The sequence below is a fragment of the Ursus americanus genome, chromosome 20 (assembly GCF_024610735.1).
Source record: "Ursus americanus isolate L20-20 chromosome 20, mUrsAme1.1.p, whole genome shotgun sequence".
In the NCBI taxonomy this organism is placed as follows: Eukaryota; Metazoa; Chordata; class Mammalia; order Carnivora; family Ursidae; genus Ursus; species Ursus americanus.
In genome coordinates, this window is record NC_142146.1 from 45787173 (window position 1) to 45808041 (window position 20869).

Sequence of the window (20869 nt, forward strand, 5' to 3'; positions counted from 1 at the left end):
GGGAGCCAGGATTCCGATGTAGGTTTGTTGGTCTCCCCAAAGATCTCATTTTCTTGGGGGAACACATTGTGTCTACTGGAGGCCTGATCCTCAACCTACCTCTCAGCATCAGTTTCTCACCTTGTAAAATGAGGACCCATCCTGTTTAAGCCACTTGGTTATGAAGAGGAACATGAATGTGCTGCTTAATGGCCAGCGAGTGGTAGTATTCTTGCTGTGATTTTCTTGTCTTCTCTTTTTGCCTGCTCCTCTGTACAGGTGTGAAGGACTAGCTGTTTTCTGTTGAGCTCATATCCTCTGGTTTCCCCTAGGTCCCCCCAGTTTTGATTGATGGCCTGCAGGTGTGGTTTGCATGGGGTGAATATTAATAGCAATGTAGATGAGGGTGGATGTAAAGAGCTGAGTTTCAGATGTGGCTTTGATACAAATGTGGCCCTGGTGTTGGAGATGCTGGTGGGGGTGGGGGAAGTGCTAGGTTGCCTTATAGGGGACTCTTGTTCCCTTCAGTCAGTTTGGCTCCTCCCTTGGCCCTCTTCAGAAGGCCGGTGGCATCTTGGCAGCAATGGGGGACCTTCCTCTCCTTTTTTTTTTTTTTTTAAACTTCTCAGGCATTATGTGACCCCTTAATTAGAAGAGATCCAAATTAATCCGTTCCTGTTTCTGTGGTGTGGGAAGCTGACCGGGGTGTCCAGTTACGTAGACCCTAGTGATACTGTTGTAGAATTTTCTCAGCTTCTGTAGACTTTTCGCAGTGGTGGTCCTCTTGATGCTGCCAAATGGCTTGGGTGGTGATGTCGGAGGGTAGTCTTGCCGTGAGGGATAGAGCAGTGCTTCCCCTCCTGCTTTCCCTACGGGGATGTGTGTTTTAGTTTCCTAGGACTGCGGTAACAAAATGCCACGAACTAGATGTCTTCAAACAATGGCAATTTATTCTCTCACTGCTCTGGAGGCTCCAAGTCCTCTTTAGGGCAGGGCTGCACCCAGAAGCCTCTAGGGGAGGATCCCTCCTCGCTTCCTCCAGCTTCTGGTAGCCCCAGATATTCCTGGGCTTCTGGCAGCACAGCTCCCATCCTGCCTCTTTCTTCCCTCATCTTTTCTCCTGTCAGGACACCGGCCATATTGCATTAGAACCCACCCTCATTCAGTACGCTCAACGGAACTTAGTTATAGCTGCAAAGACCCTGTTTCCAAAAAATGCCATATGCACAGTTACAGGCGTTAGGACTGACATATCTTTTGGGGTACACAAGTCCACCTATAACAGCGTGGCTGCAGGGCCTGTCTCTGGGTCCTCCTATGCACATCCCTGGTTGGTCTGGGACTAGATTTTGTCTTCTGAGTCCTGGCTCAGGAGGTCCTAGGTGTCCCTTTTGGTTTTCTCAGAAACTTCAAGGTAGCAACCATCTCCCTTTTCTCCTGTTGTCTTCCATCATATCCTTTACTGGATTTTTTCTGGTGCCATTAAAACATGCACAAGGCCCTCCCATCTTAGATCTCCCTCTACCCTATGGCCCCATTTTCCCATTTCTCTCCTCTTTCTCCAAACTTTTCCAAAAGCATCTTGTGTGCTCTCTGTCTCCCTCACCTCCCACTTCTTCCTCTGCTCCTTCCAGTCTGGCTTCTGCCTTCGTCATTCCACAAACACACCCCTCACTGAGGTCACAAGTGACAGCCACATTCCCAGCGGCTCTTACTCATATTGATCTCTTTGTTGGTGAAGCAATGTCTTCTCTCAGCTTCTGAGCTAAAACCGCTGGTTTCCTTCTCTTTTCTCTGGCCATGCCATGTCTCCTTGAAGGCTTTTCCTCCCCTCCCTGGCCATTAAATCAGTACTGCATGTTCCGTGGGGTCTGTCCTAGGTCCTTGTCTCTTCTCACTTCACCCGTTCCTTAGGTGCTTTCAGCTGCCACCCCAGGCCTCAGTTACTACCTTTATGCAGACAACTCACAACTTTACAGGGCCAGCCTAGACTTTTCTGCATATCTAGACTTGTGTATTTTAAATGCCTGTAAAACTATTTTGTCTCTTTTGCTACCTCAAACTTATGTTTAAAACTGAACTTGTAATCTGCTCCTCTTCCTTCCAACCCCCTCCCCACCATCCTCCAGCCCTGCTTACCCTATCTTAAGAGATATTACGATCCCAGAAATCTGGGGGATTTTCTTTCTTGACAATCTCACTCTTTGTCATTTCATCCAACACTTCAAGAAGTCCAGTTGAGTAGCCCTCCTAAGTAGCCCGCCTTTTCTTCTTTTCTTTTCTTTTCTTTTCTTTTCTTTTCTTTTCTTTTCTTTTCTTTTCTTTTATTTCTTTTCTTCTTTTCTTTCTTAGATTTTATGTATTTGACAGAGAACACAGCAGGGGGAGTGGCAGGCAGAGGGAGAAGGAGAAACAGGCTTTCCGTTGAGCAGGGAGCCCGACATGGGGCTTGATCCCAGGATCCTGGGATCATGACCTGAGCCTAAGGCAGACGCTTAATCAACTGAGCCACCCAGGCACCCCCTTAAGTAGCCCTTTATATTTCTCTCCTCTCTATCCCTGTCACCACCATCTTGGTCCTAGCTACCATCATCTGATGTCCTGACTCTTTTTTTTTTTTTTTAAAGATTTTATTTATTTATTTGACTGAGACAGCCAGCGAGAGAGGGAACACAAGCAGGGGGAGTGGGAGAGGAAGAAGCAGGCTCCCAGCAGAGGAGCCTGATGTGGGGCTCGATCCCAGAACGCCGGGATCACGCCCTGAGCCGAAGGCAGATGCTTAATGACTGTGCCACCCAGGCGCCCCCTGATGTCCTGACTCTTATGAGAGTCTGGTAACTAGTTCCAATCCCTTTGCCCTGAAGTCTCCCATTTATTCTCACCCAACTCCAGTCGGGTTGTCTACATTGCAGACCTTCAGATGGGATGATGTCCCCGCTGCATAAAACCCTTTACTGTTCTTATGATAAAGACAGAGGTCCTTCACTTGGTTCATAATACCCTGTGTGATCTGTCCCCACCCATAGCTCAGCTTCTGGTCACACCTGAGTCCCTTCTGCTTCTGCATGACAGCATTCTTTCTTTCATTTTCCCAACCCTACAGGCTTTATACATGCTATTCCTGTCCCTCTTGTTAGGCACACGTATGCCCGTGATTGCTGTGCCTTTCTGCTGCATTGACCCTTTTATCATTATGATTTGCCCTACTTTATCTTCGATAATGCTTTTTATCTTGAATTCTACTTTGTCCAATATTAATATTGCCACTCTAGCCCTCTTAGGCTCATTGTTTGCATGATATTTTTTTCCATCCATTTACTGTCAACTTATCACCTTTAAATTTATTTATTTAAAAATTACTTTTTTTTTTTTTAATTTTATTATTTTTAGTAAGCTCTGTGCCCAACATGAGGCTCCAGCTTACAACCCCAACATTAAGCATCACATGTTGTCATGACAGAACCAGCCTGGTGCCTGTCTTTATATTTAAAGTGCAGCAGATAGCTAGGTTTTGCTTTGTCGTTTAAGGATTTTACATTCCAGGTAGTTAACATATACTGTAGTATTAGTTTCAGTTGTACAATATAGTGATTCAACACTTATATACAACACCCGGCGCTCAGCACAAGTGCACTCCTTAATCCATCACCTATTTCATCCATCCTGCCACCCTCCTCCCCTCTGGTGACCATCAGTTCTCTATAGTTAAGAGTCTGCTTCTCAGTTTTCCTCTCTCTCTCTCTTTTTCCCTTTGCTTATTTGCTTTATAACTTAAATTCCACATATGAATGAAATCAAATGGTATTTGTCTTTCTCTGACTTACTTTGCTTAGCATAATACTTCTAGTGCCATCTGTGTCATTGCAGGTGGCAAGATTTCATTCTTTTTTATGGCTGAGTAATATTTCATTCTATATCTATCTATCCATCCATCCATTCATCCATCCATCCCACATCATCTTTATCCATTCATCAGTCAATGGACACTTGGGCTGTTTCCATGGGGTTTTGCTTTTTATGCATTCTGACAATCCCTGTCCTTCCCTTGTAATCTTAGTCCATTAACATTCAATTATCGTTTCATTAATAATTTGATATGATTGGATTTAGGTATAACATTTTACTATTTTTTTCTGTGTCTCTTTCTTTTGGATTAGTAAATTATTTTTTATAATTTTAATTTACTATTGATATTTTATTTATACCTCTTCATGTTGTGGGTTTTTTGTTTTGCTTTTGGTCATTGTTCTAGGAAGTACAATATATATCCCTAACTTTTCACCATCTTAGAGTTAATATTGTACCATTTTATGCAGAATGTCAACCTTACCATTATAAGTTCCTCCTCTTAACTTAGTTAACTCCTACTTCTCAGACAGAGCTCAACTCAAAGGCCACTTCTTCGGGAATTCTTGTCTGATTTCTGAAACTGTTAAGCCCCTATTATGTGCACCCTGAGCAGGTGGTATTTCTCTTTGGGGGCATTTATCACTTGTAATTTGCTCGCTATGGAACCCCCAGTACTTAGCACAATGTTGTATATTTATTTATTTGTTGACTGAATGAAGGGGAGCCCTGAGTTGTGGTTTGAAGAAAGCAAAAGATTTCATGATAATGTACTCCAGGGGATGGGAAAGGCATTATGTAAGCTTTAGAGGCTGAAAAGATGATTTATGTTGGAAAGAATATAATAGTCAAGTAGATTAAATGAGTTAAAATATAAAAATAAAATATAGCTCTAAGTTTTTATAACCGTAGCCACCATTTATAGAGCACTTAATACGGGCCAGGCACTGTGCTAAACTCTTTGTACATTCTATCTTACATAACCTCAACCCTGTGAGTTATTCTTGCCTGATTTCAAAGGAAGCAACTGAGGTTCAGAGAGGTCAGTTACCTTGTTCCCCATCACAGGTAAGGGCTCTGCATTCAAACTCAAATCTGTGTGATTTTAACACTTAGGATGGAAGGGAGACTGAGAGGTGGAACTTGATTGTTCAAGGCATTTAATGCCTGTCCGAGGCAATTGTGTTTTGATTTGGAGGCGGAGAGAAAGCCCGCAGATGTCACTAAGGGTTAGGAGGGGGTAGTGTTAGATGCTTCCATTCTTTAGCGCCTTCTGGGGAAAAGAAGGGAAAACATGAAAAACCTCTGAGGCTTGTGAATAAGGGAGGGCAGAAAAGAACACTTGTTTGAGGAAGATTCATCAGGGCCTGGGGGCAGGTTGGATTCAGGTAAAAATCTAAACAGGAAGGGAAATACATGAGGAGTAGTGCCAGGGCCCACTGTGATGGCAGCCACAGTTTAGAGAGGTGACTGTCGAATTTTAAAGGAATAAATGTGAGACATGTTTTGAGAGAAGTGTAGATAGAATTGGTTAGGGATGAGGAGAGAAAGATTATTCCCCTATTGGGGCGCCTGGGTGGCTCAGTCGTTGAGTGTCTGCCTTCGGCTCAGGGTGTGATCCCGGCGTTCTGGGATCGAGCCCCACATCAGGCTCCTCCGCTATGAGCCTGCTTCTTCCTCTCCCACTCCCCCTGCTTGTGTTCCCTCTCTCGCTGGCTGTCTCTCTCTGTCAAATAAATACATAAATCTTAAAAAAAAAAAAGTTAAAAAAAAAAAGATTATTCCCCTATCTTCTGGGTCATTTATATCTGCCATCTCTAGGTGGTACCTAAAGACCATTAAATATATCCATGCTGGGGATTATCACAGCTTCATTTCTCAAACTGGGATCTGTAGACATCCTCAGGGGTCTGGGAGAATGCTCTTTTCAGGAAGTTGGGCAAGGCTAGGAAAAATAGTTATAAAGCTGTTTTTAAAATTTTTGTTTGGGTAAGACCATAGCTAACTTGTCTGCCTGACTAGCACATAGGGGGACATTTTTCTATTTCTGTGGCATTATCATTCCTGGTGGACATTTCTGTCCAATTCACTGAACAGTCATTGAGTTAGTGTGTTAGACACGAGTAGGTGACTAAAGAGATAGGACTTGTCTGCACATGTTTTGTGGGTTAGAGGAGAAGTGGGAGGAGGTTGCGTATGCGTGTGCTTGCGTCTGTGTGCGTCTGTGTGTGTGTTTGCATGCGTTTATTATCTGCCTTTGGAAAGGTCGTTGGAAATTGTCCTGACTGACCGACTGACCGACAGACCCACTGTCCTACCTACCTACCTTTCTAAGATTTTACTGTTCATTCATTCATTCATTCATTTAGAGAGAGAGAGGGAGAGAGAGAGCACGAGCCCGAGCAGGGGGAAGGGTCAGAGGGAGAGAAAATCTTGTGCTGAGCGTGGAGCCCCCACGTGGGGCTCGATCTCACAACGTGAGTTGGACACTTAACCTACTGAGCCACCAAGGCACCCCTTTCTTCCCTCCCTCCCTCCCTTTCTTCCTATTTATTTGAAAGCACAGGCACAAGTGGGGGGAGGAGCAGAGGGGGGAATCTTCAAGCAGAGTCCACCTGAGAGCAGAGCCCAACTAGGGGCTCCATCTTAGGGCCCTGAGTTCACGACCTGAGCTGAAACCTAGAGTCGGGTTGCTCAACTAACTGAGCAACTCAGGTGACTCTTGTAATTTTTTTCTTGAGTGAGAAAGAGCTTAACCAGTTTCCAAACTAGCATCAAAATGTGTTCACTTTCCCAGTGAAACATTTTATTGAACGTTTGAAAGTGATCCAAAAAATAAGATTATCCTGTGAAGTTCAAGGTAAATGTGTGAGATTTATGGAATCATTTGGAGTTCACCCAAGGCCCTGAAGATCCAAGTTTCGTGTCAGTATAGGATACAAAAATGCAGAGTGAACCCGGGCCTTCTGTATGAACATGGGACAATTTCTAGGATTTCATTTGTTCGTCTCTGGGTATCTGTCTCCCGAAAATTGCTTTAAGGCTTACTATTTTAGTAGAAACCAATGACAAGAGGTGTGAGAGTCCTTCTTTCTCCATGTGGAGGTTACTTTGGGATCAGTTCTGGTTTAACCTGGTCAGGTGTGCTGCTGCCAAAGGCCCCAGGTGAGGACTGTGAGTTTACATTCTTAGCCAGCATTGTCTCCTGGCTGAGTAATTATTAGGTCTCACCCATGCGTATGCAAATATTTTGCCCTTATGGTGTTGATGATATGCCCTTATGGTGTTGATGATAAATACATACATTTAAAACTCCCTAAATTCATGGGTGTCCCCCTTTCCCCCAACAGTTACTTCTTTTTTTATTCCCCACCTTGTACAATGTGAAATTCATCAACCTTTTACTAAGGAGTCCTTTGACTGCGGATCTAGTGCCCAGAACACAGGCCTAAGAATGAGACCCCAATTAATGGTTGGGTGCGCCCCCAAGGTTTTGGGGTTTTAGTTGTCTCACCTTTGCAAATGGGCAAAGTAGCCACTGATGTTTCTTTTGTAAAAATCATTGACTCGGGGTGGCAGAGCCAGTTTAAATCTCTGAGGACCATTGTTAGAAATTTTGGTGGTTATCCTCTTATTTAGAAAAATCTTTGAAGAGGTTCAAGGCTAGTGCAAGAGGAATCTATTTGTGTCCTATACAGATTCTGGCTTGGGGATTTTAGAGGCATGCTGTTCCAAAATCTGGACTCTCTCTCTTCTATTTTTGCCTGATTAGATTTGGCAAAGGCCTTCAGAGCAAAGCGTCATAAAAGTTTGTTGTTTGAGTTCATGTAACACACGTTACTTCTTGTTCTGGGTCTCTTAGTGCTGCCGAACGCCATTAAAGATCCCCATCCTAGCCCATTTCCCCTCATTGGGGACTACTGACATCCTCAGGTCAGAGAGAATATTTTTTCTTTAAAAGGGGTCTGTTGGTGGTGCATTAGCAGAGTTTGAGAAATACTGGCTAGAAAGTAGTAAACACCCTGGAATTTGAATCTTACTTTTAACTCATTGTTTAAATTCTTGCCATTGGCTTTCACCCTTTTCCGAAACTTTTGGAAATAAACCATCAGGGTGCATATTTTGGTTGTGATGCTTTGAGTTTATTCCCTTTCCCTTAGTTTCTCTAGGAAGCTGACCTAAAGTTTTCTATAAGTAAACCTCAAATACAACTGACTTCGAAGCTTCTGCTCTGGCTCTTGTGTGCTTCCTGACATAATTGACGGTGGCCTTGGTGGTTTTTTTTTTTTATTCATTGTGGGTCTGTGAGAAGCTGAAGGAGTGAAAGAGAAAACTTCATACGCTGGTTTCCTTCCAGGATACAGATGTGTGTGTGTGCGTGTTGTAGGTAGAGCTTTGTATTTGTGCCTTTGCAGTGGGGGAAGGGAGATGTGGCAGAGAATTCTGACCAGTCTTTTTTAGGACATAGAGTTTCCTCCTGATGGTGAGTGCAGCATTGATGCTGGGCTTGGAAGCCCTGGTTTTCTAGAAAGCCACTAACTCCTGATCTTTCTGTCAGTGGTTCTCAGTGTGTGGTCGGTAGATCTGCATACTTGGTAAGTTGTTAGAAATTCAAATTTTCAGGCCCCACCCCAGACCTACTGAATTGGAAATTCTGGGGGTGGTGCCCAGGAAGCTGTGTTTTAACAAAGGCTTCAGGGGATTCTGATGCATGCAAACGTGTAAAAAGCCCCTCCTAAGGCCAGGGTCCTTTTAGTTTCTGAAGTGGACACTTTGTACATCTGAGTGCTTACTGGAGCTTCAGGTTATCCCTTTCCTGAACCAGAAACAGGACAAAAATGATAGCAGTAATACTAATTGCTGGCTATTTTCGTATAGTATGGTGGTTAGAGACACAACAATTTCTTCACGTCTCCTAAGGCCCCACTTGAAGTTTAAAGTGCCCATGAATTACCTGGGAATTTGTTGCACTGCAGATTGTGATTGGGGGATTTGCATTGTGATTGAAATTTTGCATTTTTAATAAGCCATAGGTGATGCCACTGCTGCTGGCTACTGGCCTATGGACTGAGCTTTGAGTAGCGAGGGTCTAGTGTTATATGCCTGAGCATATTCAAGTACCTATGTTATTATAACTTACTTTAGAAAAAAATTTTAGAGTAAGGGCATTATATTGATTTTTTTAAAGAAAATATTGGTATTGAATAGTTACTGTGTATGAATTTCATTTCAGACTCAGGAAAAGGTATTATAAATTTTTTTTTTTTTCAGGATGGTATGTTGGGTTAGTTGGGGTGAGAGACACTGCTCTGAGTGATTAGGAAGATTTATCTTAAATACAAATGGAATTATAGACCCCAAAGTCAAGGAGAATAATTCAGGATATGCTTATTATGTAAATTGTTCAAAACCGGTTGTCATTCACTTATTTATTCTTTCCTTCCTCCCCCCCCCCCCCCACCCAAGTAGGCTCCATGCCCAGTGTGGGGCTTGGACTCACGACCCTGGGATCAAGAGTCACACGCTGTATGACTGAGCCAGCCAGGCACTCCAAACTTATTCTTTCAACAGATATTTATTGAATATGTCCTTGGCATGTGTCTATGAACAAAATAAAGATCCTTGGTTTCATGGGCCTTACCTTCTAGTGGGGGAAACAGTACATGTTGTAAGTAAATTACAGGGCATTTTAGGTGACAAGTGCTATGGATTATTAGAGGATGAGGAATGCTGGGGTGAAGAGAACAGGGTGAGCAGTTCCACTTTTAAATAAGGTCTTCAGATTTCTCATTGAGAATATGAAATTTGAGCAAAGCCTTCAGGTGGATATGTAGTTGGCCATGGATACCAAAGGAAGGCAATCCAGGCTGAGGGAGCAGACCGTACAAAGGCCCTGAGGCTTGAGGCCATCCAGCAGGCCTGCTTGAGGAACTGCGAGGAGACCAGTGTGGCTGGAGTGGAGTCTGCTAAGGCGAGTGTGGTTAGGAATGAGGTCAGAAAGGTAATAGGGGCCAGATCACACAGTGCCTTGTAGGACATCATAGGGCCTTGCTTTTTACTCTGAGTTGGGAAGTTAATGCAGGTTTTGAGCAGGAGTAATATGATCTTACTTAAGTTTTAAAAAGCTCCCTGTGGCTGCCGTGTTGAAAATGGCTTTCAGGGGGTGACGGTAGAAGCAAGAAAACCAGTTAGGAGCCCTTGCAGTGTCCAAGCGTGAGATGATGGGGGGGGGGGGCTGACCTGCAAAGGGCATTGGTGGTGGTGAGAAGGGGGTCGGATTCTGGGTGTATTTTCATGCAATTTAGAAGGCAAGATAAAAAGTTGCCACAACTCAAGGCTTCTAAAGCAGTACCTGCGTGGATCTTAGCATGAGGAAAATCTGATGTGGTCGACAAATAGGTGACCGTGGTTCCATGTTTTCCTTCCAAGGAGGGTGTGTGTGCGTTGCATGCAGGCGTTCCTGTGTTTGCAGGGCACATCTCTCCAGCTCGTGGTTAGCTGTCCGATAGGCCGAGCCACCGAGTTGGAGTACCTTTAGAACAGAAAGTGCTGCAGCAGTAAGTGGAACTCACCAGTCCCGAAAGCCTCACACGTTTCCTCTTGATTAAGCCAGAACGTATTTTTAGTAAAAACATATGCTGTTACTCAATTAATGTTTCTTGATGGTGAATCAAAGATAAAAATTCAATTTTCTCATCCCATTCCCTTTCCGATCCCATTCGTCCCTCTTCTTTCTTGGACTCCAAGAATACAGAAATTTTGTTAGCGCCCTCGCTTTATTTAAGTTGACTGACACCTTTCTGACTTAAAATATGCATTATGTAGTTTTGCCCCAGATTTTCAAATAGTTAATTTGAAAATGTGGGAGCAGTCTGAGTTGTGTCGATAGGTGTATGCAACTCATTTTCTGTGCAGGTCACGATTTCAGTGACCTTCGTGCTTGGAGGAGACTTGATTATCATAGAGCTAAACTTCCTGTAGTGGGGTCTTTTGAAAGCTTGCCAAAACAGTGGCTTGCCAAGATGTTAGGTAGAGTACACACACAATTAAGTAAAGTTACATGGCACGTCTCCAGGAGACCTTGGCTCTCAGCCAGGCTGACCTTTCAGGTGCTTATATGTCATAAACTATTTTGTCCTAAGGCTTCCTGCTGAATCACAGCAGTGATTTTGATCAGTTGGGCTTTTTTTTTTTTTTTTCCCTTCATTTTACACTTGCAGCAATTACTTTCGAAGACCGAGTATATATTCTCATTCTCGTGCTGCGGCTAGCATTACCCCAGCGGTTACTAAGACCCTTTCTTGGCTTAGAGCGAGGGGAACAGAAGGTAGCTTCATTTACTCAGACCTTTCCTTTCTATTCTTTCAGGTCTGTATTTTAAGAACTCTGATTTAGTTCCATAGCTGAATGATTTGGGCAGGGCAAGGTCCTTTTTTTTTTTTTTTTTTTTTTTTTTTTTTAAGCCTTGGGCTATTTCTGATGTGTTGTGACCTTGGGAAGAAAAGTTCTGTATCTATCCAGTAGGAGATGTTTTTAAGGAGAGTATGAGTTGTAACTATGTATTTTTAGACTACATTTTCATATGGCATTTGTACTTTGGTGGCATGGAGTCATGGAAATTTCTCTTCCAAGTCTTGGGTTGAGAAGACGGTATTTCAGAGCTGGCTCTGTCCAGTTACTGTGCTAGCTTAGTGAGCCTCATTTTTCTGTCTGTAAATGGGCATGAAGTTACATGCTTACCATTTACCTTAGAATTTGGTAAAGATCAAGTGAGCCAAGCTGTATGAAAGAATTTTGCAAGCCCTAAACTTCCCTTCAGTTGCTGTTGTGTTCATGGTATTGTGGTTATCACAAAGCTTGTGCCTATGAGCCCTTTGTTTCTGTCTTTAACTTGCTGTGGGGTCTTGGGTAAGTGGAGTGAGCCATTTTTCTTGAACATAAATAAAATAGGGATGTGTATAAGGGCCTGGCAGGGAAGGGAGAGTCCAACTGTGGGGTCTCTGGAAACAATTCTAGTATACAAATTCTATGACTTTATGTTTCTGCATGTGTGGGGGGGATTTTTGCTCATTTTTGCTTTTCCCAACTTATTAGTTAAAAAATTTTAAACTTACAGAATAATTGAGAGAATAGTATAATGAACACCCACATACTCTATATTTAAGTTAACAGTTGTTAATATTTTGCCACATTTATTTTTACCTCTCTCTGTACATTTGTATATTGGTCGGTCTATCTATCTATCTATCTATCTATCTATCTATCTATCTATCTATCTATCTATCTATCTATCAGAGAGAGAGCACAAGCAGGGGGAGCCACAGGGAGAGGGAGAAGCAGGCTCCCCGGTGAGCAGGGAGCCCAATGCGGGACTGGATCCCAGGACCCTGAGATCATGACCTAAGCTCAAGGCAGATGCTTAACTGACTGAGCCACCCAGGCGTCCCTGTGTATTGGTTTTAAATCTTCAGTTTCTGCTCTCTCTTTGGTGTGTGTTCAACAGTTCTCTTCTATAGAGTACAGTGTAGTCAGTCATTACTCAGGCTGCAGTACGCTGGGTAAACTAAGCGCTTTTATGTCTTTCTGATTAATTGATACCTTTTCTTGAACAGGATGAACTTACTGCTGTGAATGTAAAGCAAGGCTTCAACAATCAGCCAGCCTTTACTGGAGATGAACATGGCTCAGCAAGAAATATTGTAATTAACCCATCAAAGGTAATGCAAATTGTCTATTTCCTAAAACTTCTGAAAAAGTGTTTGTGACACCCTTGATAGGGAATGTTGATAAATTAGTGTTATTTAAAACCATGATACATATTCAGAATTCTCCAGAATATCTTATATGAAGTCCTGCCCTAGGGCCCAATCAGGGGTCATGCATTGCATTTGGGTGTCCTTTTTCTTTCGTCTATTGTAATCCAGTACCGTACACAGTACTGTTCTCCACCTTTGTTCATGTTGTTAATTTTGGTAGGGGAGGGGCTTTCAGAGCTGCTGTCCAGTTATTTGTCTTTTTTTTTTTTTTTTTTTTAAGATTTTATTTATTTATTTGAGAGAAAGAGAGTGCACAAGCAGGGGAAGGGGCAGAGGGAGAGGGAGAAGCAGACTCCCTGCTGAGCAAGGAGCCGGATGTGGGACTCAATCCCAGGACCCTGGGATTAGGACCCAAGCTGAAGGTAGATGCTCAACCGACTGAGCCACCCAGGCGTCCCCAGTTATTTTCTTATATTCTAGTCCTACATTCTAGATTTGTCTGATTGTTTTTTCATGACAAGATTCAGGTTAAATATTTTTGGCAAGAAGGCCACATTGTATATCAGAAGACGTGCAGTGCCAGTTTGCCCTGTCATTGGTTATAAGTACGTTTGATCATCGAAGGTGGTGTCTGCTGTCACTTTACATCGTAAAAGTAGTTATCTTTTCCTTTTAATCTCTGTAGGGTGATACTTTGAGACCAAATGAATATGCTGTTCTTCAGTACAATTTTATCTTGTGATTGTATCATCAGTTGATGATGCTTGCTGAATGAGTTATTTTGCTGGTGGTTGCAAAATGCTGGTTTTCCGGTTGTCATTTCTCATACATTTATTGGCATTCTTTTGTAAAAGGACACCCCACTTTAAAATTTATTTTTATTATTATTTTATTGTTTCAAGTAGGCTCCACGCCTAGTGTGGGGCTTGAACTCACCACCCTGAGATTAAGTACTGCATGCTTTACCTACTGAGCCATCTAGGTACCCCAAACACTTCCATTTTTCTTTTTTTTAAAAGTAATCTCCACACCCAGTGTGGGGCTTGAACTCAGGACCCCGAGATCAGGAGTTGGATGCTCCACCCACTGAGCCAGCCAGGCGCCCTGACATCCCATTTTTTAGTATCACTTTGAACTCCAGAACTCTTTAAAATTTGATGTGTCATCTTTTCTCTTTTTGATGTTTAAATTGTCTCTCGCTTGGCCAGGGGGCGCCTTTAACCTACTTCTTGGGTGCTTTTGACACCCCCATCTTTCTTTGAGCACTTCCTCACCTTTGATACAATAACCTATTCCAGATTCATGTTCTTTCTGTGCCCCAGCCCAGATTGGGATGCTCGGCATGCTCGTTGCTACTAGAGTGTCCTAACTTTTAGGTCCTTTCAGTGGACAGAGATGGGAAACAACACAGAGATTTTTTTCTTCCTTTGTCTTCTCTCCTTTTTCTTCCTTCCTTGCATCCATCTACCAGTTCTTACCCAATACCAGGGTTTTTCCTCTTTCTTGTTCCATCTTTGTATCTCATTTCTCCCAAAGTGAGAACCCTGGCCTTTAGTAAATTCAATATATTTATTTATTTACTCTGTCTTACAATGCACATAAAAAAGTTCCAGAATAAACTGAACTATGGTAATGCTACTTCAACAACAAAATTACTGTGGAAAATTTATAATTTTCCTGTTATATTTTTTGTCCTTAGACTAATTTTCAATAAGGGTATATAGTCAGAATGTTGTGTTAAAAAATTTCTTGAATTAAATCTCTTTCTCTGTGTGGTTATGTTAATAATTAATATATAGGTAGAGTTATTTGCGTCTGTTTGTATTCTTTTAAGGTTTGATTTTTCTCATCCTTTTTGAGTTATTTTTATTTTCTGAATATTGAAATACTTTCATTAAATTGAAAGCATTATACAAATGAAATCAAACATACAAATATACATCCTTCTTCTTCCCCAGAGATAACCATTGTCAGAGATTTGCGTATCATTTAAGATCTGTGTGTGCACATGTACACATAAACACAAATGTACTTGACAATTTGCTAATCAACTGAAATATGTAAACAATGTGAAAGAAAACAGAAGCATTTTCTACAGGTAGTCCCATCAGCCAAACACAATGCTTTTAATTTTGTCTTGATTTCCAGTCTTCATATACTTTTTAACATCACAACTATAATTGTATATATGTTGTAATTGGTTTTCTTTTTTTTAAATTGTGGTAAAATGTACATAACATAAAATTTACCATTTTACCATTTTATTTTGCTTTTATTTTATTTTACTAATTGGAGCCTAACACAGGGCTTGAACTCATGACCCTGAGATCAAGACCTGTGTAAGAGTCAGATGCTGACCTGACTGAGCCACCCAGGCACCCCTTACTATTTTAAAATGTACAGTTCTTTGGCATGATGTGCATTCACATTATTGTGTAACTGTCACCACCATCCATCTTCAGAATTTTTTGTCTTATTTTTTTTTTAAACAGTAACATTGTTTTGTATGTACTTTTCCTTGAGGCTGAAGTATTCATATTAATAATTAATGGACAGATAACATTCCATCATTTATGTGCTATAATGACCTAAACCTGCTAGCATATAGCAAGGAGCCTGTTGCCAATTTCTTATGGTTATTTATGAAGAGGCTGTAGTCCTATTTGAATGTATAGCTTTTGTTCTTGAGGATAAATTTCTGGAAGCATATTTACTTGGGTAAAAGGTAGTCTGTTTGGGCCGCCATAACAACATACCACAAACTAGGGGGCTTACGCAACAGAAATTTGATTTTCTGAGAAAAAATGTATTTTCTCACAGTTGAGGGGGCTCTTAGTCCAAGATCAAGGCGTTGGCAGGTCTGGTTTCTTCTGAGGGCTCTCTCCTTAGCTTGTACAAGGCTGGCCTCTCTCGTGCTGTCCTCACATGGTCTTTTCTTCATGTGCTGTGTGTGTATTAGGTGTTTCTTCTTACAAGGACATCAGTCCATTGGATTACGCCCCGCTCTTATGACTTCATTTGCCCTCAACCTCTTTAAAGGCCTTATCTCCAAGTACAATCATACTGGGGATTAGGGCTTCAACATCCGAATTTTGGGGGAACACAATTCAGCCCGTAACAGAAAGTATGAATGCTGCGTGTGTCTCTTGATATGAACTGCCAAATTGTTCTGTTGTATCAAGTTTTATGTCAATTTAAATAACTGAATAAATGGAAATAACACCCATTACAGCTTCTGCTGCTGCCAACCCTTCCTGTGAGATTTACTCAAGGATTCAAACCTTCTGAAGGGAATTTGAGCTTATAAATATGGAATACATGAACTATAGTGTAGTCCCTAAACTTTTTTCCAGTTTCTTATAGAATGAATTTCTTTCTTTCTTCCTTTCTTTCTTTCTTTCTTTCTTTCTTTCTTTCTTTCTTTCTTTCTTTCAAGATTTTATTTATTTGACAGAGACAGCGAGAGAGGGAACACAAGCAGGGGGAGTGGGAGAGGAAGAAGCAGGCCTCCCTCTGAGTAGGGAGCCCGACTTGGGGCACAGGAATGCGGGGCTGGATGACTTGAGCCAAAGGCAGACGCTTAATGACTGAGCCACCCAGGCAACCCTAAAATGAATTACTTTCAGAATAGCTTTGGATTCTGAGTTTCAAATTAAACTATATCTCTCATACCTTGTTGGAGGGAGTTCAAATTGGTATGAAGCTTATGGAGGGGAATTTAACAATGCTGATTAAAATTACAGAATCGTACAGTCTGAATTCTGGAAATTTATCCGAAATCTGCAGCTGTGCATGTATGAGATAACAAATAGGAGAGGTTTTTCATTTTAATGTGATTTGTAGTACAAGTTTGGGGAAAACACTCCAAATGTCCGTTAACAGGGGTCTGATTATATACAGTGTGGTACACCCACACAGTACATTACTTGTGAAAGTGAACAAGAAATTCTCCATATACAGATGTGGAAGTCTCTTAGACATTTACTTAGTGTACACGAAGAGGTATACATGTAAAAAAGAGAAAGTAATATATTCATGTTTGTGTATGTATATTCACCTGAAGAAACCCTGGAAAAGACATAAGAAACTAGCCAATGTGGTTACTTGGAGAGGTAGGCAATAGAACTTGGGAATGAGGCTCTTTACTTTTTTTAGGTTTGGAATAATGTGAATATAATATTAAGTGCATGGTCATGTTTTGTTTTGTTTTGCTTTCTCTCTTTTAGGGAATTTGACTTAGTTTACAGTGTGCAGTGGTTCCCAAGTTTTGTTAGGATGTAAACTACACATACAGTCATATGTTCCATTGTTATTAAATACAAAAATTATAATTGTTAAACAGATTGCTGACTACTTTTTAAAAAAGTTTTATACCTTTATTATGATTAAAATACTCCTACATAATTGCAAATAAGAGGCCTTTTAAATTTAAACAATCGGTGTAAGTAGGGCTTTTAAGACCAAGTATTGATTGAGAAATTTAAAATTAAACAATTTGCCATTGGCTGCTTTTTCCTAAACAACTGGTTTTGCTAAATATTTGCATTTAATTTATTTCCTGTTTAAACATTCTGCAAACATTTGCTTAAAAAAAAAGTAAAGCTCAGATCTTTTTTCTAATTACTCTAATTTTTTATTACCATATTATATTAATGCACCAAAATAGACTTTTTTGTCCATAAATCACAAGGGTCAAGGAATGCCAATTCACATTAAGAAAAAATGTACCAGCTTTTCACCTTGGTAGATAAACTTGACTAATTGTTTACAACTGTGTTCCAAACTACAGACTAATTGTTTATTGACTCGTTAGCGTTAACTAAGGTGGTGATTCTTATTTTGCTTCACCAGGGCAGGTCTTTTATTTTAATCACGGCTGCCACTATCTGCTAACCTTACTTGTTGCTTGTATCATATTAAATGATTCCCAGGGAATGAAGTAGGATTCTTGGAAATACCAACAAGTTTTCTGTGGATTCACTTACTTTTTATGTATTTATCCCTTTCCTTCTTGTGCCTTTCTTCCTCTTTTGTCCTCTTCTAATTTGGTTAATATGAAAATGCCACAGTCGTTCACAGGAACTCCCTTTGCTACTTTATTCCATTCAGAGCAGGTAACACTAGCTTTCTCTTGAAACGCTTGTACTCTTGAAATTGGCAGCCTAGTTAAAAATGTTGAATACTTAATTTAATTGAACCTTTTGTAATTTTCCATTTAAATACATTTTTCTAGACTCTTTTTGAAAAGCACTGAGTGTAAATACAGAGTTTTCTTTTCCAAAAATATATGCCGTTAAGATGAAACCAGAAAAAGAATGATTACTGTGTGATTACTAGACTTTCTGCTCTTGCATGCAACACCTCTCAGGACATATATTCTCTCCAAATGTGTGTGTAGTCTGAAAAAGAAGTTCAGCTGAAGATTAAAGCAGAACCCATGCTCTGGAAATTTATTCAGGATGTAATTAATTTCATCATCTCAGAGATTTTCAAAGGCTCTTCTTTTTTCCTTGAACCACTTGTTAATAGTGGAACAAAAGTGCTGTGGGAGTTTTTACATTATGTTAGTATAAGGAAGTCACAACTCTTGGCTTCAAGGACTTACATTGCCACTTTATTTTCTGATTGGCTGCTTGAAGATATTCTCCTAAAACAAAAATAAAATACTGTACATTACTAACATACATACTGTCTTCAAATTTTTTTCTTTTTTTTCTCTCATTTCCACAGATTGGAGCTTATTTCAGCAGCATATTAGCTGAGAAACTAAAGCTTAACACTTTCCAGGACACCGGAAAGAAGAAACCACAAGTTAATGCTAAAGATAATTATTGGCTGGTTACTGCTCGATCCCAGAGTGCAATTCATAGTTGGTTCTCCGACTTAGCAGGAAATAAACCACTTGCTATTTTGGCAAAAAAGGTATTAAGTATTTCTTACATTGTTTTAATTATGGTCTTCTAGAAATCACCATGTTTGAGCTAAGTGTTCGAGTATATATTTCTTTCCCCCTGTTTTTTCCAAAACTCAAAGCACCAGTGGCAGGTACACTGTACCAGGTGTGTGCTGCACGTAATGCTGTTTCTCCCTTTATTTGAATGGCATGTGGTTCCTAGCACATCTTGACCTAAACATTCCACATGGGAAGCAGTGTATGTGGACTTTATTTATTTATTTCAAGATTTTATTTATTTGAGAGAGTGAGAGAGGGAGCAAGAGAGCAAGCACAAGCTGGGGGAGAGGCAGAGGGGGAGGGAGAAGCAGACTCCCTCCTGAGCAGGGAGCCCGATGTGGGACTCGATCCCAGGACCCTGGGATCATGAGCTGAAGGCAGATGCTTAACCAGCTGAACCACTCAGGTGCCCCCATGTGGACTTTAGGTGACGAGTTTTTTAAATCGAGAGTAGGCAATAGGACTTCATTTATTTCCATTATATTTTCAGTTTTCTTAGGCCAGGATGTCCAAAATGTATCATTCAGAAATTCTTGCTTTGATATTACTCCTTGTCTTGAAAAGTACCAGTCCAAATGCTGAAGCTAAGTCTCCTTCCTAACAAGTAAGATTGTAGTTCTGGGTGTGCTTGAAAAACTTCTTTGAAAAAGTTTTAGAACAGAATGGGCAGGTTTATTTATAGCTTCCCGCGATCTCTGTCTTCTTGCATGCCTTTGAAATCATCCCACGTGTCTTTCTCATCTGGCCTGAAACCCTTTAGTCTTAGGGTGTCCATCTTCTGTTCTTGATAGTGTTATTAACTAGTGTGGTGTAGGCCTGGTTTAAAGGAGAGCTCCTTTTTGTATTTCCTTGTTAGTTTTCTAAAGCCTGTAGTTCCCATTGGCTTTCTTTTGCTCTGGTGCCGCCATAGCGTCGTGCTGCCTTGTGAGGAAAGGCAGCTGAAATCCTTGAAAAGCACGGCTATCAGCATAATTGCCTCTCGCTACTCAGGTTTGTACCTGTCTCAACACAGGCTGAACCGTGTAGCATTTCTTCCCTGGGAGTGAACATTTACCATGTGGACCCATGATGACCTGTAAATTGTAGCTAAAGGCCCCATAAGTCAAAAGGCATCCTTTGATATTTGATGGCTTTCTACCAATAGTTCATACCCTCCATGTTGGTTAGGACCTTCAGTTCCCATGTAGCCAGCCTCATGTCTTTTTTTTTTAGGTTTTCTTTTTTTTATAAGCTTTTAGAATCACTTGTGTGTGTGTGTGTGTGTGTGTGTGTGTGTGTGTGTGTGTATATATATATATATATATATATATACACATTTTTTTTTTTTTTTTCCCTGAAAGCAAATATTGGTGAGGAATTGATGGCCTTGCTTTAGGGGTGTAGTGGTTGCTCATCTTTTAGGGCAGAGATGAATCACAGTGCAGTGTATTAGCCATTGTTCTTCTCTTTATTAGGAGCTGCCTCTGGCCAAGTCAGGTGTTCCTCAGGTAAGCCCTGACATTAATTCTGGGCAAAGTTAAATGTTCTTTCTTTCTGTTCTTTCTTTTCTTTCTTTTTCTTTTTCTTTCTTCTTTTTGTAACACCATTGACTATACCTTGAAGTAGTCATTTCTTGGGCATTTGAAGAGTTCCTCTCTTCTCTCCTCCCCTCCTCAGCATATCATATTCTTGAGATGGCAAAAGCTCTTTTAGAGTTGGGTAAAAGATTGCATTATCTGCATGTTCTTCATATTAGAAAGTTCAAATACTTCTTTAATTTCTGGCATTCATCTATGAGATGGCTTAATGTAGACGACCTTAATTTTCCTGCTAAAATCTTGAGTTCTCTTCCAGCTCTGTTCTAGAGTTCAGAATAGTTTCCTGTATGAGATAGGTCAAGTTCCTGGGCCTGGTGCTCCATTATTTTACAACTCCACAGCACTCCCAAGTATTTAACCACAGAGACGTCAACAGTGCCTGTGAAGGGCCTTTTAACTCAATCACGGTCATAGGTAGATTTGGAAAAACAGACTTATAGCCTCTGGATATCCTTCTGGCTCTCGAACAGTTCACTGGGTATGACATGCTCACTTCAGGTGCCGTTGATTACTGTGGCCTCTGGAATTTCCTTGTGCCTCCACTTCTGCTTGGTGAACAGAGTGTTGACAGTGACATCCATCCAAGGGGAAAGGCGCTACAAGGTGATACAGCCCTTTTGTGGATGAAAAACCATCCCATGCTAGGTGTCTTAGTTTTCTTTTACTACTTAGATGCAGCTCTAGCTTGATTTAGAAACGAAACAGCTGCCCAGTGATTGCCTAGGTTCAGTTACAAGTTAAAGTCAGATGGTTTCTTT

The 20869-nt window shown here is 41.0% G+C and overlaps 1 protein-coding gene across 10 annotated transcripts in view; it reads left to right on the forward strand.

Annotated features, from left to right (window-relative positions):
* Positions 1-20869, forward strand: part of MED12L (mediator complex subunit 12L) — a 318600-nt gene that overhangs the window by 18872 nt on the left and 278859 nt on the right. For 8 of the 10 annotated variants that reach the window (XM_045812551.2, XM_087870287.1, XM_045812561.2 and 5 more), the window contains exons 3-5: positions 12438-12542; positions 18312-18503; positions 19989-20021. In XM_045812551.2, coding sequence (XP_045668507.2) covers positions 12438-12542; positions 18312-18503; positions 19989-20021 — 330 coding nt within the window. The remainder of the gene's footprint in view (positions 1-12437; positions 12543-18311; positions 18504-19988; positions 20022-20869) is intronic. The other 2 variants (XM_087870283.1, XM_087870284.1) reach the window with 1 other exon arrangement.